This window comes from Oncorhynchus masou, chromosome 28 (assembly GCF_036934945.1).
Source record: "Oncorhynchus masou masou isolate Uvic2021 chromosome 28, UVic_Omas_1.1, whole genome shotgun sequence".
NCBI lineage: Eukaryota > Metazoa > Chordata > Actinopteri > Salmoniformes > Salmonidae > Oncorhynchus > Oncorhynchus masou.
The window spans coordinates 29,938,018-29,962,087 of NC_088239.1; the positions used below are offsets into that span (position 1 = coordinate 29,938,018).

General features: G+C 40.9%; 1 protein-coding gene across 2 annotated transcripts; it reads left to right on the forward strand.

Moving 5' to 3' along the window:
- Positions 1-606: 606 nt before the first annotated feature.
- LOC135517503 (uncharacterized) lies at positions 607-14,631 on the forward strand. Of its 2 annotated transcripts, none has more exons than XM_064941879.1 (8): positions 607-804; positions 1,186-1,300; positions 1,387-1,531; positions 2,110-2,223; positions 12,234-12,396; positions 12,586-12,734; positions 13,076-13,209; positions 13,518-14,631. In XM_064941879.1, exons 2-8 carry the CDS (start codon positions 1,195-1,197, stop codon positions 13,661-13,663), a joined length of 957 nt encoding a protein of 318 aa, XP_064797951.1. In that variant the 5' UTR covers positions 607-804; positions 1,186-1,194; the 3' UTR covers positions 13,664-14,631. The 2 variants fall into 2 exon arrangements, with proteins under 2 accessions (XP_064797951.1, XP_064797952.1); XM_064941880.1 differs by having other exon boundaries at positions 12,252-12,396.
- Positions 14,632-24,070: the final 9,439 nt, after the last annotated feature.

Here is a 24,070-nt window from a genome sequence, read left to right on the forward strand (position 1 = left end):
AGTGCCAGTGTTGACATAGGGCTTGGTAGGATCTTTTTGTTAATAGCTCAGTGATGTGTTTCAAAAGCAATACACACGTAAACAGGAATTGAGCTGCAGGTCATGCTGTCTGGCGGAACAATGAACTGACGGCAGAAACTACTCCCATGGTAGTATACTAAATGCACTGTATGTCTACTGGTGTGATCTAATGTAATGGCGAGCAACACTGTGTGGTATAAGGCTGTATATCCCATGCTGTTACAACACGGTTATAAAACCTACAGCAGCTCTGACACCTTGTGGCCCCATAGAATACATCAGCCAGTTCGATTGTTAAGATATCTGAGTGAGGTACAGGCTCTTCTATTATTCAATGACATGACATTGAGGTGATCTATGTCACTAGACAGCATACGGCAGTTTGTTTTGTTTTCCACAATGTTCCTAAGCCATGTGACCTATTCACCGTTGGGTAAGGGTTGACATTATCACAACAATGACACGGCTTGTCCCCGACACAACGGCGCGGATTGTCCTTCAATTATGACTTCATGTGGGCTTGTGAATGGAGAAAGAGGAGGAGTCTCTCCTACTTTCACTCATATCTCTCTCCAGCCACGGGGCCCGATCTATCTATGATTTGTGGAGATAGCACGAGTAGCACGGACTGTCCTGAATACTGTGAACCTAATGCGTGCTGCGTCCACCTACTCTCCTGTGTGGGAGCAACTGGGGACAATCTGTTGAAAACTTTTTCCACAGAACATTCTGGAAGGTGTATCCTAGACGGGATTAACCATATTTCAGGGCCACCACAGTAAGGTAAGATATTTTTATTTCACACATGTTCATCAGCCTTCATCAGCCTAATTTCGGAACAATCCACTTAATTGTACTGGGAACAGTCCATGCACTGTTGCAGGGTAACAATGTGGAATAGGGATGTCTGAGAGACATTCTGAAACAAAACAAACTGCCTAATGTGGTGCAGCGGGGTAAAGCACAGACATCTAAACTATTTAATTGGTTGATGTATAAGGTGTCAATAATAATCAAGATGTTATTGATGTAGCGAAATGAAGAGCGGCTTCTGACTAATATGACTTCTGAAATGAAGGCACGGACATTTATTGAAATGACTTCTGTACTGAAATGACTTCTGTACTGAAATGACTGAAATGACTTCTGTACTTCTGTCCGTAGATACTGACCATGGGAGATTGCATCTCAGTCCGTGCTCTGCTAATGCTTCTGGCCCTAGTCAGCTATCTAATTGCACTGACATTCAACATATTGGCTCTATTTGGGCCCTGGACAGGTGAATTCTTACAGTCCACTTCAAGTCAATGACATCTGTTTGAAATATACTGTAATATTTTGTAACCAGTGTGTTTGAACATGCAGGTGCTTTCATGCAAACCACACAGTATGTACTGAGCAAGTCCACAACGCACCTAACCCCAGATAGATGGGTACTCTTTCTATGGGATGTCCTTAACATCTGGTTGATCGGCATGTTCATCTATCTGATACACAATCTCCGTAGAAGGTAAGATACTGTACATTAAAGCTAAACTCTCGTTGACACCAAAACAACTCATTTAAACATGGGTCCTTCTGACATTTTGGTCATTTGCCTTCCCAAAACCTGGCTGGAATTCAATCAACTTTGCACTGGATATTAGCCTGGTCCCAGATCTGTTCCTGCTATCTTGCTATAATCCTTGTCACTCATTGTCAAGCCAAAAATGACAATTCTATAAGGAGTTGGCAAGAGAGTAAAAACAGACTGGCATTCAGGCTAACTGACGTGGAATAAGAAAATAAATCACTGGTCTGTATTTATTGTGAGACAAAACAAAAGTGTATTTTTAAAGTTCAGAAAGTGTGATTGTCCTGGCTAGGGTTGCAGAATTTCTCCAAATTCCCTGGTTTTCCAGAATGTGTGCTTATTCCCTCCCAATTACATGAATCTTCCAACCGGGGTTTCTGGAAAACCAGGACACTTAGGAAAAGTTAGTGGAATTTTGCAACCCTACTCCTGGCCCTGATGATGATGATGCTGTTATTAATTATGATGATGAGGATGTTATTAATTATGATGATGATGATGGTCTTGTTCCTTAGGGAAGCTTATACATGGATGTACACCTCTCCTGCTGTCCTGCCCTATGGATTCTACTTGTCCTGGATCGTAAATAGCATGTTGAATATGGCATGGTTATTTCTGTACGACAAAGAGTAAGTGTTTATATATTTAGGTGTATTTACTGTACGATAATATAAAACATTTGGTCCTATTTCAAATACTCGTTTCGATGTCTCACTATGGGATATGCCTGGGTGTGTCCACAAGCTCGAAGTAACCGCCAACTGGTCTTTCTCACCTCTCCTTCTTGTGGAATCTTCAAAAAGTTCTCCTCGTCAAGACTAGATTTCTGGTTTCCTAGCAAACCGTTGTCAGGCGAACTATGAGGTTAACACTGCTGAACATAGGACTTCAGATTCTGACAATAGTGTTGCGTACTGAACGAAAAGGTTTTGCTTTGAGTAGAATTTTTTTTTCTTGTCAGTCTCCGTTTAGCTAGCATCACACGGCTAGCTATCGAGATTTGTTTAGCCATCGACACAAGGCTTTAGCTAACATCTCTCACTAGCTGCAATCTGCAGTTGAAACTATTACAAATCATGGTCCCCGCCACTGTTTCTTTATTTTCTTTTACATACACTTAGGTTGGAGCCATTAAAACTCATTTTTCAACCACTCCACAAATTTCTTGTAAACAAACTACAGTATTGGCAAGTTGGTTCAGACATCTACTTTGTGCATGACACAAGTCATTTTCCCAACAATTATTTACAGATTATTTCACTTATAAATCACTGTGTCACAATTCCAGTGGGTCAGAATTTTACATACACTAAGTTGTGCCTTTAAACAGCTTGGAAAATTCCAGAAAATGATGTCATGATGTCATTTCAAGGCCTATCTTCAAACTCAGTGCCTCTTTGCTTGACATCATGAGACAATCAAAATAAATCAGCCAAGAGCTCAGTCTGGTTCATCCTTGTAAGCAATTTCTAAATGCCTGAAGGTACCACATTCATATGTATAAACAGTACTACACAGGTAAAAGCACCAGGGGACAACGCAGCCATCATACCGCTCAGGAAGGAGATAAGTTCTGTCTCCTAGAGATGAATGTACTTTGGTGCGAAAAGTGCAAAACAATCCCAGAACAACAGCAAAGGACCTTGTGAAGATGCTGGAGGAAACAGGTACAAAAGTATCGAAATCCATAGTAAAACAAGTCCTATATACACAGAACCTGAAAGGCCGCTCAGCAAGGAAGAAGCCACTGCTTCAAAACCGCAATAAAAAAAGCCAGACTATTGGTGGCAACTGCACATGGGGACAAAGATCGTACATTTTGGAGAAATGTCCTCTGGTCTGATGAAACAAAAATATAACTGTTTGGCCATAATGGCCATCAATATGTTTAGAGGAAAACGGGGGAGGTTTGTAAGCTGAAGAACACCATCCCAACCATGAAGCACAGGGGTGGCAGCATCATGTTATGGGGGTGCTTTGCTGCAGGAGGGACTGGTGCACTTCACAAAATAGATGGCAACATGAGGTAGAAAAATTATGTGCATATATTGAAACAACATCTCAAGACATCAGGAAGTTAAAGCTTGGTCGCAAATGTGTCTTCCAAATGGACAAGGACCCCAAGCATACTTCCAAAGTTGAGGCAAAATGGCTTAAGGACAACAAAGTCAAGGTATTAGAGTGGCCATCACAAAGCCCTGACCTCAATACTATAGAAAATGTGTGGGCAGAACTGAAACAGCATGTGCGAGCAAGGAGGCCTACAAACCTGACTCAGTTACACCAGCTCTGTCAGGAGGAATGGGCCTAAATTCACCCAACGTATTGTGTGAAGCTTGTGGAAGGCTACCCAAAATGTTTGACCCAAGTTAAACAATTTGAAGACAATGCTACCATTGTATTAATGCTACCATTAATACTAATTGAGTGTATGTAAACTTTTGACCCACTGGGAATGTGATGAAAGAAATAAAAGCTGAAATAAATCATTCTCTCTACTCTTATTCTGACATTTCACATTCTTAAAATAAAGTGGTGATTCTAACTGACCTAAAACAGGGATTTTTTACTAGGATTAAATGTCAGGAATTGGGTCTTCTCCTGAGCAGTGATAGGTTAAGTGTGCCTTGAATTCTAAATGAATCACTGACGGTGTCACCAGCAAAGCACCATCACACCTCCTCCTCCATGCTTCATGGTGGGAACCACACATGCAGAGATTGCTCGTGTTTCTTGGCCCAAGCAAGTCTCTTCTAATTGGTGTCCTTTAGTAATGGTTTCTTTGCAGCATTTATTTGGGCTGCAATTTCTGAAGCTGGTAAATCGAATGAACATATCCTCTGCAGCAGAGCTAACTCTATGTCTTCCTTTCCTGTGGCTGTCCTCGTGAGAGCCAGTTTCATCATAGTGCAACTGCATCATAGGGTTTTTGCGACTGCACTTGAAGAAACTCAAAGTTCTTGAAATTCTCCAGATTGACTGACCTTCATGTCTTAAAGTAATGATGGACTGTCGTTTCTCTTTGCTTATTTGAGCTGTTCTTGCCATCATATGGACTTGGTATTTTACCAAATATGACTATCTTCTGTATACCACCCCTACCTTGTCACAACTGATTGGCTGAAACACATTAAGAATGAAATACATTCCATGAATTAACTCTTAACAAAGCACACTGTTAATTGAAATGCATTCCAGGTGACTACCTCATGAAGCTGGTTGAGAGAATGCCAAGAGTGTGCAAAGCTGTCATCAAGGCAAAGGGTAGCTACTTTGGAAAATCTCAAATATGAAATATTTTTTGATTTGTTTAACACTTTTTTTGGTTACTACATGATTCCATATATGTTAATTCATAGTTTTGATGTCTTCACTATTATTCTACAACCTAGAAAATAGTAAAAATAAAGGTAAACCCTTGAATGAGTAGTTGTTTAAACTTTTGACTGGTACTCTATATAAATATACAGTGGGGCAAGAAAGTATTTAGTCAGCCACCAATTGTGCAAGTTCTCCCACTTAAAAAGATGAGAGAGGCCTGTAATTTTCATCATAGGTACACTTCAACTATGACAGACAAAATGAGAAAAAAATATCCAGAAAATCACATTGTATGATTTTTAATGAATTTATTTGCAAATTATGGTGGACAATAAGTATTTGGTCAATAACAAAAGTTTAACTCAATACTTTGTTATATACCCTTTGTTGGCAATGACAGAGGTCAAACGTTTTCTGTAAGTCTTCACAAGGTTTTCACACACTGTTGCTGGTATTTTGGCCAATTCCTCCATGCAGATCTCCTCTAGAGCAATGATGTTTTGGGGCTGTTGCTGGGCAACACGGACTTTCGACTCCCTCCAAAGATTTTCTATGGGGTCGAAATCTGGAGACTGGCTAGGCCACTCCAGGACCTTGAAATGCTTCTTACGAAGCCACTCCTTCGTTGCCCGGGCGGTGTGTTTGGGATCATTGTCATGCTGAAAGACCCAGCCACGTTTCATCTTCAATGCCCTTGCTGATGGAAGGAGGTTTTCACTCAAAATCTCACGATACATGGCCCCATTCATTCTTTCCTTTACACGGATCAGTCGTCCTGGTCCCTTTGCAGAAGAACAGCCCCAAAGCATGATGTTTTCACCCCCATGCTTCACAGTAGGTATGGTGTTCTTTGGATGCAACTCAGCATTCTTTGTCCTCCAAACAGGACGAGTTGAGTTTTTACCAAAAATGTCTATTTTGGTTTCATCTGACCATATGACATTCTCCCAATCTCCTTCTGGATCATCCAAATGCTCTCTAGCAAACTTCAGACGGGCCTGGACATGTACTGGCTTAAGCAGGGGGACACGTCTGGCACTGCAGGATTTGAGTCCCTGGCGGCATAGTGTGTTACTGATGGTAGGCTTTGTTACTTTGGTCCCAGCTCTCTGCAGGTCATTCACTAGGTCCCCCCATGTGGTTCTGGTATTTTTGCTCACCGTTCTTGTGATCATTTTGACCCCACGGGGTGAGATCTTGCGTGGAGCCCCAGATCGAGGGAGATTATCAGTGGTCTTGTATGTCTTCCATTTCCTAATAATTGCTCCCACAGTTGATTTCTTCAAACCAAGCTGCTTACCTGTTGCAGATTCAGTCTTCCCAGCCTGGTGCAGGTCTACAATTTTGTTTCTGGTGTCCTTTGACAGCTCTTTGGTCTTGGCCATAGTGGAGTTTGGAGTGTGACTGTTTGAGGTTGTGGACAGGTGTCTTTTATACTGACAACAAGTTCAAACAGGTGCCATTAATACAGATAACGAGTGGAGGACAGAGGAGCCTCTTAAAGAAGTTGTTACAGGTCTGTGAGAGCCAGAAATCTTGCTTGTTTGTAGGTGACCAAATACTTATTTTCCACCATAATTTGCAAATAAATTCATTAAAAATCCTACAATGTGATTTTCTGGATATTTTTTCTCATTTTGTCTGTCATAGTTGAAGTGTACCTATGATGAAAATTACAGGCCTCTCTCATACACACACACACACACATCAAACATTTCTAATAACCTGTTTTCACTTTGTCATTATGGGGTATTTCGTGTATATTTTGTGTGTGTATATACAGTGCCTTGCGAAAGTATTCGGCCCCCTTGAACTTTGCGAACTTTTGCCACATTTCAGGCTTCAAACATAAAGATATAAAACTGTATTTTTTGTGAAGAATCAACAACAAGTGGGACACAATCATGAAGTGGAACGACATTTATTGGATATTTCAAACTTTTTTAACAAATCAAAAACTGAAAAATTGGGCGTGCAAAATTATTCAGCCCCCTTAAGTTAATACTTTGTAGCGCCACCTTTTGCTGCGATTACAGCTGTAAGTCGCTTGGGGTATGTCTCTATCAGTTTTGCACATCGAGAGACTGAAATGTTTTCCCATTCCTCCTTGCAAAACAGCTCGAGCTCAGTGAGGTTGGATGGAGAGCATTTGTGAACAGCAGTTTTCAGTTCTTTCCACAGATTCTCGATTGGATTCAGGTCTGGACTTTGACTTGGCCATTCTAACACCTGGATATGTTTATTTTTGAACCATTCCATTGTAGATTTTGCTTTATGTTTTGGATCATTGTCTTGTTGGAAGACAAATCTCCGTCCCAGTCTCAGGTCTTTTGCAGACTCCATCAGGTTTTCTTCCAGAATGGTCCTGTATTTGGCTCCATCCATCTTCCCATCAATTTTAACCATCTTCCCTGTCCCTGCTGAAGAAAAGCAGGCCCAAACCATGATGCTGCCACCACCATGTTTGACAGTGGGTATGGTGTGGTCAGGGTGATGAGCTGTGTTGCTTTTACGCCAAACATAACGTTTTGCATTGTTGCCAAAAAGTTCAATTTTGGTTTCATCTGACCAGAGCACCTTCTTCCGCATGTTTGGTGTGTCTCCCAGGTGGCTTGTGGCAAACTTTAAACAACACTTTTTATGGATATCTTTAAGAAATGGCTTTCTTCTTGCCACTCTTCCATAAAGGCCAGATTTGTGCAATATACGACTGATTGTTGTCCTATGGACAGAGTCTCCCACCTCAGCTGTAGATCTCTGCAGTTCATCCAGAGTGATCATGGGCCTCTTGGCTGCATCTCTGATCAGTCTTCTCCTTGTATGACCTGAAAGTTTAGAGGGACAAAAGGTCATGGTAGATTTGCAGTGGTCTGATACTCCTTCCATTTCAATATTATCGCTTGCACAGTGCTCCTTGGGATGTTTAAAGCTTGGGAAATCTTTTTCTATCCAAATCCGGCTTTAATCTTCTTCACAACAGTATCTCGGACCTGCCTGGTGTGTTCCTTGTTTTTCATGATGCTCTCTGCGCTTTTAACGGACCTCTGAGACTATCACAGTGCAGGTGCATTTATACGGAGACTTGATTACACACAGGTGGACTGTATTTATCATCATTAGTCATTTAGGTCAACATTGGATCATTCAGAGATCCTCACTGAACTTCTGGAGAGAGTTTGCTGCACTGAAAGTAAAGGGGCTGAATAATTTTGCACGCCCAGTTTTTCAGTTTTTGACTTGTTAAAAAGTTTGAAATATCCAATAAATGTCGTTCCACTTCATGATTGTGTCCCACTTTTGTTGATTCTTCACAAAAAAACACAGTTTTATATCTTTATGTTTGAAGCCTGAAATGTGGCAAAAGGTCGCAAAGTTCAAGGGGGCCGAATACTTTCGCAAGGCACTGTATGTATTCAGACCCTTTGCTATGACCCTTTGCTACTAGAAATTGAGCTCAGATTGTCCATTGTTTCCATTGATAATCCTTGAGATGTTTCAACAACTTGATTGAAGTCCACCTGTGGTAAGTTCAATTGATTGGACATGATTTGGAAAGTCACACACCTGTCTATAGCAGGCCCCACAGTTGACAGTGCATGTCAAAGCAAAGACCAAGTCATGAGTTCGAAGGAATTGTCTGTAGAGCTGCGAGACAGGATTGTGTTGAGGCACAGATCTGGGGAAGGGTACCAAAAATTGTCTGCAGCATTGAAGGTCCCCAAGAACACAGTTGTCTCCATTCTTGAATGGGATAAATTTGGAACCACCAAGACACTTCCTAGAGCTGGCAGCCCGACCAAACTGAGCAATCGGGGGAGAAGGGTCCTGGTCAGGGTGGTGACCAAGAACCTTAAATTCACTCAGACAGAACTCCAGAGGAAGAGAACCTTCCAGAAGGACAACCATCTCTGCAGCACTCAACCAATGTAGCCTTTATGGTAGAGTGGCCAGACGGAAGCCACTCCTCAGTAAAAGGCACATGACAGCTCACTTGGTGTTAGCCAAAAGGCACCTAAAGACTCTCAAACCATGAGAAAGAAGATTCTCTGTGGTTAAACCAAGATTGAACTCTTTGGACTGAATGCCAAGCGTCACGTCTGGAGGAAACCTGGCACCATCCCTACAGTGAAGCATGGTGTTGGAAATATCATGCTGTGGGGATGTTTTTCAGCAGCAAGGGACTGGGAGACTAGTCAGGATCGAGGGAAAGATAAACAGAGCAAAGTACAGAGAGATCCTTGATGAAAACCTGCTCCAGAGCGCTCAGGACATCAGAATGGGGCTAAGGTTTACCTTCCGACAGGACAACAACCCTGAGCACACAGCAAAGACAGTGGCTCCGGGATAAGTTTCTGAATGTCCTTGAGTGGCCCAGCCACAGCCAGGACTTGAACCCTGTGCTGCAACGCTACCCATCCAACCTGACTGAGCTTGAGAGGATCTGCAGAGAAGCTTGGAAGAAACTCACCAAATACAGGTGTTCCCGATCTTGGAGCATCACACCCAAGAAGACTCAAGCCGGTAATTGCTGCCAATAGTACTTCAACAAAGCACTGAGTAAAGGGTTTGAATACTTTTGTAAATGTGATATTTCAGTAGTTTTTTTAATACATTTGAAAACATTTCGAAAAACCTGTTTTTACTTAAAACAATTTAAACCATTTTAGAATAAGGCTGTAACTTAACAAAAATATGGGAAAAGTCCAGGGGTCTAAATACTTTACTAATGCACTGTGTGTATATTTTTATATATAATATACAGTTGAAGTTGGAAGATTACATACACTGTCGTCAAATACATTTAAATCAGTTTTTTACAATTCCTGACATTTAATCCTAGTACAATTTCCCTGTCTTAGGTCAGTTAGGATCACCACTTTATTTTAAGAATGTGAAATGTCAGAATAATTGTAGAGAGAATGATTTATTTCAGCTTTTATTTCTGTCATCACATTCCCAGTGGGTCAGAAGTTTACATACAGTACATTCAATTAGTATTTGGTAGCATTGTCTTTAAATTGTTTAACTTGGGTCAAACGTTTTGGGTAGCCTTCCACAAGCTTCCCACAGATTCCCCCTGACAGGGCTGGTGTAACCGAGTCAGGTTGTAGGCCTCCTTGATCGCACAAGCTTTTTCAGTTCTGCCCACAAATTTTCTATAGGATTGAGGTCAGGGCTTTGTGATGGCCACTCCAATACCTGGACTTTGTTGTCCTTAAGCCATTTTGCCACAACTTTGGAAGTATGCTTGGGGTCCTTGTCCATTTGGAAGACCCATTTTAACTTCGTGACTGATGTCTTGAGATGTTGCTTCAATATATACACATCATTTTCTTACCTCATCATGCCATCTATTTTGTGAAGTGCACCAATCCCTCCTGCAGCAAAGCACCCCCACAACATGATGATGCCACCCCCACAACATGATGATGCCACCCCCGTGCTTCACGGTTGGGATGGTGTTCTTCAGCTTGCAAGCATCCCTGTTTTTCCTCCAAACATAACGATGGTCATTATGGCCAAACAGTTATATTTTTGTTTCATCAGACCAGAGGATATTTCTCCAAAAAGTACTGTACGATCTTTGTCCCTATGTGCAGTTTCAGGTTATGCGATATAGGACTCGTTTTACTGTGGATATAGATACTTTTGTACCCGTTTCCTCCAGCATCTTCACAAAGTCCTTGGCTGTTATTCTGTGATTGATTTGTACTTTTCGCACCATCGTACATTCATGTGAATGAGAAGGCAACTTGCTGTCACCAGGGTTTTTCGTAACGCAAAGCCCCCAGCAATGCAGCTGGCTGCAAACCCACAGTTCGGCTCTCCTAACTGAGGCAGACAGTTAGGACAGGTCCCAGATAGGTCCCTGACAGGTCCCGCCAACATGACTCCCCAGGATGGGCAGCCAACAATTCACTCCGTGTCCTGCCCTGCCTCTTCTCGGTGGAGTACAGACTTTACCCCCCATAAAAATGGGGGAGAGGCCCATCTGTGCTCCTAGAACCATACCTCTCATGCAGCTGCTCCTTTCTATGCATCCGCTTACAGGGAAGGCGAGTCCCCCCCCCCGTGCCACTGCTCTCCCCTCCGCGCTCTCACAAGCAACCGAGGCAGGAAGTCAACTTGTCAGTCACTACCGAGCACTGTCCCCAAACCAAAAAACAGTCTATCAACTAGAGCAAATATCATACCCCCAAGACATGCTAACCTCTCACCATTACAATAACAGGGGAGGTTAGCTTTTCTGGCAGGGTATGATATGTGTGCGTCTGTAACCTTCTCACTCATCATTATTCACGATTCATTCAGGATGATCTGTACTCATGGTAGCATCCACTTTAATGTAGAAGTGTTTCAAAACATATTATATTCTTATTTACAATAAAAGTGACTCTAAAATGACACAATACATTATTTACCGTTTATATTGGGCACAAAATAATCTGAAACACAACCAAAACAAACAACCAATTTGAAGAGTAGCAAGCTCGATGTCGTCATGATGTCAGTCCATCCTTTGTGCCTACAGATTGACCCAAAGGTTTTCCAAGGTAACCCCGACTTCATGCCTAAGGTCAGTGGCAATTACAATTGTCTCGCCTTGGAGCTTATGACTTTCCACCCAGCACCCTTCAATTCCACAGAAGAAGGGCACCGTATATTAACATATAATAGTAAGGGTTAACAGCCCCTTGATGGCCTGAGCGGTCATTCCACCAGAGGCTTGGCTACCTCTTGGGCACTGTTCAAATGCATCTCTTTAAAAGAGATTTGCTCGGTGGAATGTTGGGCCACCCTTCATATTTGTATGAGGTTTTTAGCCGACTGGACGTCACTGCACCTTCATTGGTGCATACTTTCTTCAGTGTCGGAGCCTCTGAGGGGTCATGTTAGCACTACCCTGGCTTTGGAGAGCATGTCTGCGTGACTGGAGTTGGCCAAATCCCAAAGTGAGACACCCAAACAAGCATTTGAAATAGAACTTAAGGTTACTTGCGTAACCTCGGTTCTGTGAGAATATGAGGGAGATGTCTCACCAATTTTCCCTGCTTGCTTGAGAATGACCAATTGGCGGACGAGTTGGTTCCTTTATGGAGGAGAGGGGCTCACCTCATTTGCTACTTGACCTGTCTGTCTCCAACAGACGCTGTGCGTTTTTTGTTTGAGCTTTTGGACACGCCCAGGCATATCCCGTATATCTCATATTCTCATAGAACCAGGGTTACGTAAGTAACCTTAGGTTTTGATGTTTTGAGTTTCTACATTGAATATAAGGAACTAACTTATATACTTCAAGACAAATTACGTTTTCTAGCTTCTGTGTGTGTCATAGAAAGATGGTGCCAACGCTGCTGATCACAGCATTACAGGCCATCTCAAATTGCGTGATTATCATGTTCTCCTGCTGCGGACTGGTCGTCTATGGAGCGTGGCTCCACAAATATCACAACAATGATCTCTGGCTCATTCGAATATTGGTACAATCATTTCAACTTTTTTCTATGATTCTCCAAGACCATTGCATTGCTTACAGAAACCTTCCACAAGTGTGCTTTTTGTTACAGACATGTGCCATTAGTTTATGGTGTCCATATTAGGACAACCTCAGTTTCAGAAGGACTGAAGCTGTCCTAATACGGACACCATATCTGTTAACTCTATTACAGGTGCAAAACGGAGTGGCTTTGTATGCAACATGGTGGGCTGTGGCTACCTTTTTACACTTGACCGTTGTTTTAGACCATCAAACCCCAATACCCAAGACAGATGCTGCCATAATGGTACTAGTGCTGCTCCAATTGGGACTCATAGGATGGTGAGAGTTTGTTCCTAACTTGTATCTAACCTCTCAATTCACCAAAGTGGTATTGAATCAATAAACCACATGGCTTAATAAATCATTTCTGCTTTGCCAGTAATATTTCCGTTGCAAATTGACGAACAGTACATTTGCTTGATATATATATATATATACAACGTATATAAACTATGACATTGGCATGACAATGATACAATGGCCCTAAGGGGCAAATTTAAAAGCTAATTTGCCACTTAGGGACACCGTACAATCACCAGAACCCTTTCCTTCTATCCACTTGTTGTAAGCATGAGACTTAAAAAAAAAGAAGATTTTCTTCCTCCTTATAACTCTCTCAGGTTTGTCATAGAGAACTGGTACCTGGATAAGCACGTGCGCTACATCCTCACAGTGTACCCTGTGGTGATCCTGGTGTTGGCAGCGAGTGTGGCCAATCCAGCCACGCCCGGTACCCACATAGACATCATGTCTGGTAGGCCCTATGTCCTGAATGACTCCTAAAATTACACCTACAGGGAAGAGAACACCTGTAGGGCGTTTATACTATTAGTAGATTCCCATGGGTCTTGTACAAACACATCATCCTTAACTGCAACTGAGAAGCTGTTATATTTACTATGTGTAAGTATAATGAGAATGGGTTATAGTCTATGCTATTGGCAATGTTTACACTATCTTCACCAGTGTCACTGTTATGTGTGTATCACTATCGGCAGTCACTGAGGTGACTTTTCCATGATTCTTATGTCTACCATACCTGACGCATCATCTCTTTTCCAGCCGTCATCTTGGCCATAACCAGTGTCATATTTATTGTACGCATCATCATGGTGTTATGGAAGCACAAGCATCAACCACTTTACGGAGAAGAGGAGCTCAGGTCACCGGTGGACATTGCCAGGACACAGAAGCTCATCTTCATGTGAGGGGAGACAGCTGCTGTGGATATATGTATGCCCCTGTTGTTTTCCTTAACATTTAATGGCTGAGACCGATGTGACCAAATCCTCCCTATGTCCACAGCACATGTCAATGGAGATTTGGTACTTCGTTACTGGCTTTCCACGTGATGGGTGGGGCCTCTGCACCAGCCAATGCCAATGTCTTTCTCAACTAATGAAATCATATCAATTACTGTGTGTCAAAACAATGAACAGAAATGCTCTCATGCTGTCAACACTAAAGCAACATTAATATGATCATGTTTTTATTGTTTTGTCCATCTTTTAGTACCACCACATTGTTTTTATACCCTATTCTTGTCTACCTTTTGTGTTTCTACCTTCTCTTTGAACTTCTATGGTCCTAGGGATTCCCACAGTGAAAAAGCTGAAATTCACTACATTCCTTCAACAGAAATGGTTTGCTCAGTGGGAAATGAATATCCAACTAGTCAGTGACAACTGTGTGGAGTTTGGAATAACTATGTGAGCTTATTGCAGTATCGCAGGCACTATGTCCTGGGATTTCCTATGATCCTCTATGTAGACTAATCCCTTACCTTCTAACGACTCTTGTGTAGCTTGTAAGTGGCATAGAGCAAAACGGATATGCGCGTTATAGTGGGGTCTTAATAGATTGTAGCTCATTCGGACTTTACAGACATTTTTGTGAGAAGGGTCATTTTCTGGATCCGCCCTTGTCTCACAAACACTGCTTTAGTTCAACCCCGTCAATCAGGCTAATGGTTGGTGTCACCGATGCAGAAGAAATAGACAAATCCAATGCAAAACTCCAGAAGTCTGTAGCTCAAACACACACAATATTTAAGAGGGGTTGGAAGCACTAAATCACGCTGGGGTGACCGTTGGAATCAAAGCTGTGCTATATTGTAAAGCACGTTGGACTGAGCTTGTGTATGGGCATAAACAAATAAAGTTTTTTTTATACTTATTATTAATGAACTCATCTGTAAATAGTATTGTGATTTAATGATGCCAAAAACAACAGTTTACCACTGTGCAATAGTAGTGTAACTTAGTGGTTAGACACTTTTGGGAAATTGCAGCCACACACCCACATATAGTAGTGCCCTAGCGAGTGTCATATTGCTCTGGCAATTCTATAGCGGTGATCTGTGAGGCTGCCAGTTGGCTCTTGGATAGGCTGAGCTCATTATGGATGGAATAGGAGTGTGTGTGTGTGTCTGTCACAGGCTTTCTACTCAGTTTCAGTAAAGGCATCCGAGGGTACACGCACACAATAAACCTATTATACTGCAGTAAACCATGATAATCTGACAAACAGTGCCATTATCAAAAGTCCAAAGCATCAGATCCCAGATTTTGTGTGTGTGTGTGTGTGTGTGTGTGTGTGTGTGTGTGTGTGTGTGTGTGTGTGTGTGTGTGTGTGTGTGTGTGTGTGTGTGTGTGTGTGTGTGTGTGTGTGTGTGTGTGTGTGTGTGTGTGTGCGGTTATAAAAGAGTGTGCTGTATAAGGGGAGTTATAGCTGATGGCTTGACAGTGAGCATCTACCGGTCCCGTGTGTCTATGTATGCCAGTTAGCAGGCGATCTGGATAAACAAGTACAGTATGGTTCGGTAATGGTATGGCTACTGGATGTAATGATATGATTATACTGCCACCTGGTGGAACAGGAAGTTGATGGTTCAAAGTAATAAAGATGGCTGACTAGACACACACGCCTGATACTTGTGGAAAACCTCTCGGCCCCTGTTTATTCCAAATGAAAAGGAAAGATATCTGTACCTTCTGAATGGTGTGTTGAAGGTGGTGAGGTGTCATGATTCATCTGTGAGGGGTATTTGCTAGTAACCATGCGCCCAAGAGATGTTCCACAATAATCAAGCGTGTGCATCCATTCAGCCATCTTTATTATTCTTAACCATCACCTTCCTGTTTCGCCAGATGACAGTTTAATCATATCATTACACTAATGACTATTTTACCCAATATGACCTTACTGGTAAATGATGTCTCCTACGGGGACGTTTTAAATACATACTGTACAGTATGTCACTAAAAGGATCCCTTTGATGAGAAGTTTTTCTAACAACTTGTTATACACCAAGTGTAACAACTTGTTTTACACCGGGTGTACAAAACATTAGGAATACCTGATCTTTCCAAGACATAGACTGACCAGCTGAAAGCAGGTGAAGGCTATGAACACTTATTGATTGATGTCACCTGTTAAATCCCCTTCAATCGGTGTAGATGAAAGGGAGGAGACAGGTTCAATTATTATTTTTCAATTAAGACATGGATTGTTTATGTGTGCCATTCAGTGGGTGAATAGGCAAGACAAAAGATTTATGGTGCCTTTGAACGGGGTATGGTATTAGGTGCCAGGCTTTGAGTGTGTCAAGAATTGAAACGCTGCTCGGTTTTTCACTCTCAACAGTTTTACCGTGTGTATCAAGAATTGTGGTATGGCTTTATGCAATGATAGACCTTTGACCTCTACCACTCGTTTCAAATGCCGTATGTTATCAGCCCAGCTCTGGATAGAACACCAATGATTGTATTTTGATCTCCTTATCTGCATATCACCAACTACATTAAATAAGCAGATGAGTTGATAAAAGCACTTTCCAGAAACTTTGAAAACTGGAAGTGATGTTAATGCTCATACTGATGTATTTCCCATCTTACTGATATACAGTGTCCAAATTAGGACAACTTTAGGAGTTGTTTCGGTCTGAGGCTGTCCTAATATGAACATTATACTACGGTGTCCATGTTAGTACAATCTCAGTGTCAGCAGGTGGCTGTGCTAATGTGGACACTGTAGTATGTGGATTATACTCCCGAGATCTGTTAAGGACCACGTTGGGTAATGTCTTATGTTGGGTAAATGAGTCCTTTCCTCTGAAGGTGACCATGTACTGCTGGGCAGACCACACCTGTACCATGCTCCGGATGTGGAACACTGGCTCATGCACTCTCTCTTTACTGTGTTCTAGAGGTATCTCTCTCTCTCTCTCTCTCTCTCTCTCTCTCTCTCTCTCTCTCTCTCTCTCTCTCTCTCTCTCTCTCTCTCTCTCTCTCTCTCTCTCTCTCTCTCTCTCTCTCTCTCTCACACACACACACTCTAAACTGTTTTCCAGATGTAGTCTAACACATCCATCTATCTATCTTCAGGGGCAATTCCCATCTGTCACAGTTTTAGTATGTGGAGAGGAGGGGGAATAATAGAAATGCCAAATATGTTTGGTTACTCATGCAGCCCTGCACACATGAATGCCTAAGTGATGAAAATGAAATGATGAGACTGTACATGATGTGTGATTTATATCGCTCAGTTGTGATTGATGTTGTCTCCGCATGAAGGAATGTGATTGGTCCAGTCTCCTCCAACCCTGAAATGCAACATCTGTCATTCTATCTGATCTGGACGCTGATCAACATAGCAAAGATCACTTGGCTGTTTCTCTCAGACAGGCAGTAAGTGATTTGGTGTTTTTTTTACATTTAAATGGGAAGTTCAGTATTGTAAAACGTAATGTTTGATGGTTCCTCATCCTGAACGTAGTCTGTGGGCCAGGAGAAACTCAAATCCATGGTTCAGTGTTATTTAAACAGACAAATCAAACTTCAGCCAGCTTTGATAGTTGCTGTTTAAAGAAAACCGAACCGTGGATTATAGTTTCTGTTGGCAAAATAGAGAACTTTCAGATTGAGGAACCATCTAACATCGTTTTCAAATATTAATCTACCCCTTCAAGATACACGTTTTGGGATTTAAAAATATGACGAAAGAAATGCGGAGGGCTTTTGTGCAAAACCAAGTAAGCCAATATAAATATGATGGATCATCCTTTTTGTTTTAACCTTGACCTTCTACCATCCCTGCTTTTTAAATGGGATATGCCAGTTCACAGATTCCAAATGTTGTATGTCTTCTTTCGAAACCTGCACTGCCACAGCACCATGCTGGCCATCAACAACCCTAAAGAACCCTGGTGGACCTGCTATCTAGTGAATTCAAGATATAATCTACAATTGAAGTTGTAAATTTACATACACTTAGGTTGGAGTCATTAAAACTATTTTTTTCAACCACTCCACACATTTCTTGTTAACAAAAACTAGTTTTGGCAAGTCAGTTAGGACATCTACTTTGTGCATGACACAAGTCATTTTTCCAACAATTGTTACAATTACAGACAGATTATTTCACTCATCATTCACTATATCTCAATTCCAGTGGGTCAGAAGTTTACATACACTAAGTTGACTGTGCCTTTAAACAGCTTGGAACATTCCAGAAAATTATGTCATGGCTTTAGAAGCTTCTGATAGGCTAATTGACATCATTTGAGTCAATTGGAGGTGTACCTGTGGATGTATTTCAAGGCCTACCTTCAAGCTCAGTGCCTCTTTGCTTGACATCATGGGAAAATCCGAAGAAATCAGCCAAGACCTCAGAACAAAAATTGTAGACCTCCACAAGTCTGGTTCATCCTTGGGAGCAATTTCCAAATGCCTGAAGGTACCACATTCATCTGTACAAACAATAGTACGCAAGTATAAACACCATGGGACCACGCAGACCTGAAATTTGCTCAGTGACAAAAAAATCTGAGACATTGGTCACATACAGTTGAAGTCGGAAGTTTACATACACCTTCGCCAACTACATTTCAACTCAGTTTTTCACAATTCTTGACATTTAATCCTAGTAAAAAATATAAGTCTTGCCATAGATTTTCAAGCAGATTTAAGTCAAAACTGTAACACGGCGACTCAGGAACATTAACAGTCTCCTTGGTAAGCAACTGCAGTGTAGATTTGGCCTTGTGCTTTAGGTTATTGTCCTGCTGAAAAGTGAATTAATCTCCCAGTGTCTGGTGGAAAGCACACCAAACCAGGTTTTCCCCTAGGACTTTGCTTGTACTTAGCTCTATTCCATTTATTTTTTTATCCTGAAATTACAAGCATACCCATAACATGATTTAGCCATGACTATGCTTGAAAATATGCTTGAAAATATGGAGAGTGGTATTCAGTAATGTGTTGTATTGGATTCTCCCCAAACATAGCACTTTGTATTCAGGACAAAAAGTGATTGCTTTGCCACATTTCTTGCAGTATTGCTTAAGTGCCTTGTTGCAAACAGGATCTATGTTTTGGAATATTTTTTATTTTATACAGGCTTCCTTCTTTTCACTCTGGCAATTAGGTTAGTATTGTGGAGTAACTACAATGTTTGTCCATCCTATCACAGCCATTGAACTCTGTAAGTGTTTTAAAGTCCCTATTGGCCTCAGTGAAATCCTTGAGCGGTTTCCTTTCTCTCCGGCAACTGAGTTAGGAAGGACGCTTGTATCTTTGTAGTGACTGGCTGTAATTAAGAACTTCACCATGCTCCAAGGGAGATTCTATGTCTGTTTTTCTTTCTTTTTTACCAATCTACCAATAGGTGCCCTTCTTTGTGAGGCATTGGAAAACATTTCTCGTCTGTGTGATAGAATCTGGGTTTGAAATTCACTGCTCGACTGAGGGACCTTACAGATAATTGTATTTGTGGGGTACAGAGATGAGGTAGTCATTCAAAAATCATGTTAAACACTATTACACACAGAATGGGTCCATGCAATTTATTATGTGAATTGTTAAGCAACGTTTTACTCCTAAAATTATTTAGGCTTGCCATGACACGCCTAAATGAGACAATTCATTTTTAAAATTAATTAATTAAATCATAATTCCACTTTGACATTTTGGGGTATTGTGTGTAGGCCAGTGACAAAAACGTATACATTTAAACCATCATAAATTCAGGCTGTGTTAATATTTTCTGAAGGCACTGTATCTGGTACGGCATTCAAATGCTGCCCAATCACAGCCACAAAGTTACTTTTAGCTTAGCCTAGAATGCCAGTGGCGAGGTGGTTCACGATGTCTTTTAAATGCTGAAAAGAGTGTCCAATATGCTACTCTGCAAATCGTTAAATGATCACATGGATGAGTACACCATAAAACTGCAAACCATTCAGTAGATGGAGATCTTGAACAATTTAAATATGAGTGAAAACCAACACAGTGAAAACATGTACTTAATTGTTTGAAACCTGGATGTTTTACTTCATATTATGAGGCATGTATTTCTCTGCTGTTGTCCATTCAATGTTTAGGCTATTCCACGGTGGTTCAACATCATTTCATTGAAAAGACGTGGAAACAACGTTGACTCAACCAGTGTGTGCCTAGTGGGAAGGCACAATCCTACACTCTTAGAAGAAAGGTTTGCAAAAGGGTACTTTGAGAGGGAATAGGGTTCTACCAGAGAACCGTTTTGATCTGAAGAACACCTTTTGGAAGACAAGGGTTCATTGATGATTATTAGGAAGGCAAGAAGTGTTCTATATAGAACCATATATGTTCTTTCCCAGGATGCTCTATTGCCGAGTGATTTTCAGAATTCTGTTTAATATCTGTGTTTTTGCATGTACATTGGTTGAATTGTATGCTACACAAAGATACACATTTTTCTAAAGTAATCCAATCACTTAGTATTCGGACTTACTGCACCCGTTAGTCTCAGTATTCAATCTTCCCTACCCTGGCAGTCATTCTGAATGCAGGTTGCAGTTGATTAAATATAAAACTTGTTGGATATCTTATTTCTGGCTGGATTCCAATAGGAATTAAACATCACTTTGCAATTCAGCACAATGTGGCTTGCAGGCCTGATGTGACCTTTAAACCAAGTGTTTCCTTACAGCACTGTGTTAGGGCATAACTAGGCACTCAAAGAAAGGCCTTATATGTCATAAATTATTTGATTTTAAAGGATAATAAGGCTGGTGGAACCATTCAGAGGGTACTAGGAAGAACCATCCAAAGATGAACGGGTTCTCGGTAGAACTCTTCATAGAGGGTTCTAAGTAGAACCATATACAGGAGGTTCTATGAAGAACCATTCATAAAGGGTTCTAGGGAGAAACCTCTGCAAAGGGTTCTACCTGCACCAAAAAGGTTTCCCCTATGGGGGCAAACTGAAGAACCCTATATGGTTCTACCCAGAACCATTTTTTTTCTAAGAGTGTAGTCATTAACAACCCATCCAAATTGCATTTTGCAAATTTTTTAAAATGTAACATTGCATCCTTATTAGGCCTACATTTGGTTGAGAATCATTGATGGACAGCAATTTTCAAACCTTGTCTTTGATCTGAAACTGAGACTGAACACTCAACACCATTTGGAATGCCATTCTGGTGTCGGTGGCATTAAAATGTGTGTAATTGTCCAATACAACTCTATCCCAGGGTTAGGTATTCAGAAGAATGCAGGGTTTCCTCTGACTTTTTACCTGGGCTTTGCTCCTTTCATGTATTTATTTTGATTCTGACAGTGACAACTATACCTGATGCTGCCACCACATACTTGAAAATATCGATAATTAACAACATTGCTTCACTCCAACTTACTGGCCTGTATGGCAAAGTGAAAAGAAGAAAGCATGTGTTTAAAAAAAAATCCTTTACGTAGACAACACAGAAAAAAGTCCCTTTTTGGCCTGAATTAAAAGCTACAGGTTTGGGTCAAATTCAATACAAAACCACACAGAGTGAAATCCTTTGTATTTTCAAATATTGCGGTGGTATCATGTTATACAATTACACAAATTGTTATGCCAAAGACACACCAGATTTATTCTGGGTACCAATCTGTTCCTGTTAATTAATTGGAGTGGAACGTTAGCAAAAACAGGTTCTATTTTTCAGGCTCTCAGGTTGAGAGGAAACTTTCTAAACAATTGTATTGCTTTGTTTCAGACCCGGGATACCATCACAATCTGATGTCTTAAGCTACATCCCGAGGATCATACATGTATGATGCACCTCATAGTCCTCACCAACAGAGACCAGCATCTCCATGATATTGTTCAGCTCTAAAATAAAGGGTGAAGTAGTAGTCTGCTTCTCCAGAAGGGGGAGTAGTGAACTCATTATGATGCTAAGCGTTCAGTTGTTCCACTCTCCCGTAGAGGTCCTCTGTCATTCGATGCACTCTCCCTTCTGCGGCATAATAATGTGGTGAAGGACATCGCCAAAGCATTAGTCCGTCACGCTTAACAGTTCCAATACACGATGTCCCCAAAGACGAGTCCGATCAAACGCCAATGCGTCGTCAGGGGCCCATTGAAGTAGAGAGAACACATAAATAGATAAGAGACAATTAAATTGTCCTTAAACCTTACTCACCAGAACTAGACAGGTGACCTCCTGTAGCAATTCACATCCATTCAATGTATGTTTGATACATATTTTACTGCTTTGGTCAATGGGTTGAACATGAATGAAATCCACTTTCTCTTGCTTTGTCATTCATTTTAATATTTTTGGTCAGCAGTTGTATTTTGTTTGTGGAAATATGACCTTATGCGGAACGTGCACTGAATAAATATGAACATTTACAATAAGCTTTCTGTCTCTCTGGAATGGATTTATACACTACAATAACATAATTGTGTTGAAATATTGTGACCTTAATGTATTTCAATACTGTGGTCTGTCAATATAGAGACAACACGTTTTTATCTCTATGGGTTTGACAGATTGCTATCAATGTTATCACGTAATTTGTAGGCCTATAGCATACAGTATGTGCTGCACAATGAGATTGCAAGTTCATTCAATAGTGTACCTCAACATTACTACATGCAAGGTCATGAGCATATGCCCATGTTTTCTCCCCTATTCTCCTTGAAAAGCTCCTCTATCTGTCCATATGCTGCCACAGTTGAGCCCACCATGTAGAAAATGAAACATTTATTGACTGTATCGACTCTGGCTCTTATTTTCAATTGCTTTGATTGTGATTCACGTTAAACACCGACGGTTATAAAATCCATTTACCAACCACTTTATTGTAAAACAACCACAGTGCTTGGCCAATTGATAAATGTCAGTTGATATGAAGTGTTTTATTGCTGGGGGATAGAGCATCCTAAATGGTCTCTTAATCTTATTGGAAGTGTGCACCTCATGCACATGGCTGTTCACTCATCTGTCTGGCTACTGTACTGGCACAGCCAAATCCCATCTGATGGGAAACACTAGGGAATATGGACCAATTGAAAGAAGAAATGGAAGCATTTTACGGACTAAAGGCCTTGTGATTGTTTTTATTCTCCCAAGACTTCTACCTGAGAGAAATGAAGGCATATATGTGGATTTGCATTCTCAATTAAAGTAATTAAAATAACTATACAGAGAAAAGAGATTTGGAAGTTAAAAAGTTGAACACAATGCCAAGTTGTCCTCCCACTCCTGTACTCCTACTCTTGAGAGTACAGCTAAATTAGCTTGTTGGATGTACATGACTGCGGTGACAGCAGGCTTGAATAAACATTGAAGATGGCTGTCAGTTATTTCACTTGTAACATTTTAATGAATAGTCTTCAACGTTGACTAAAACATGAACGTTTAATTGGGGCATGTTCCAAGAACTAGGCGCCGACAACAGATTTGATTCGAAATGAATGTACATACTTGTTCAGATGGTGCTGGGTGTTTTCATATCTACAGTATAAAGGTCTGTTTCTCATAGCAACAAACATTATTTTCATTATTGTGGTCTGTCTAACATTGACAAATAAAATATGACTGCCATCCTATACCTCAACCCACAGCCAAGAACATACTTTCCCCAGAGTAAGATATTCTCACCACAACAAACTAAAGTAGGTTTGAGTTCTGGGAAATCAGACAAGACACTTTTCTGTATCTTTGGAAGCCTATAAAGAAAAGGTTAACTGAATTATTTGTAAAAAGGTTTGAATTTATTTCCTCAATCTCGCCTTTTCATTCAACTGTTTACCACAGATGTAGTAGGCTACACTCATTCACCAAGGAGAAAATGGGATTTGATATAGCACAAAACAAACGGAGTATAATACAAAAGTCAAGAAGATGGTTACCCAGGGATACAATGGTGTATTGAACCAGAAGATTCAGCAGAAGATTCACAAAAGAAAAATGACAATAGGAATAAATGGGTTTTGCCCTTGCTGGTAATCGATTTGAGAACAATTTTGGTTTTTCGTCTCATTGACAGCAGCAGGGGTGGACACAATTTCAGACAAATCTCTGACATAACAATTTACAGACATACCGTAGACGTACTATAAACAAATTATAGACACACATACATTCAATTACATACAGAAAGATACAAATCAATCATATGTACCACCACATGAAATCCTAATAACAATCCTATTCCTTAGTAACATGTTAGTCAACCAACCTTTTAAACTCCCCCAAAGAAACAAGATCCTGAACTTTCAAACGGGTCCGGAGAGAATTCCAAGACGACAGAGCTGAGTAAATAAAACTCGTTTTGCCATGATGCGTTGGA

Bases quoted from the DNA above. Each gene is read 5' to 3' on its own strand.
- LOC135517503 (XM_064941879.1), top strand. From the start codon at position 1,195: ATGGGAGATTGCATCTCAGTCCGTGCTCTGCTAATGCTTCTGGCCCTA. The intron at 12,397-12,585 runs GTACAATCATTT...ACTCTATTACAG, and splicing joins TCTGGCTCATTCGAATATTG to GTGCAAAACGGAGTGGCTTT. The intron at 12,735-13,075 runs GTGAGAGTTTGT...TAACTCTCTCAG, and splicing joins CAATTGGGACTCATAGGATG to GTTTGTCATAGAGAACTGGT.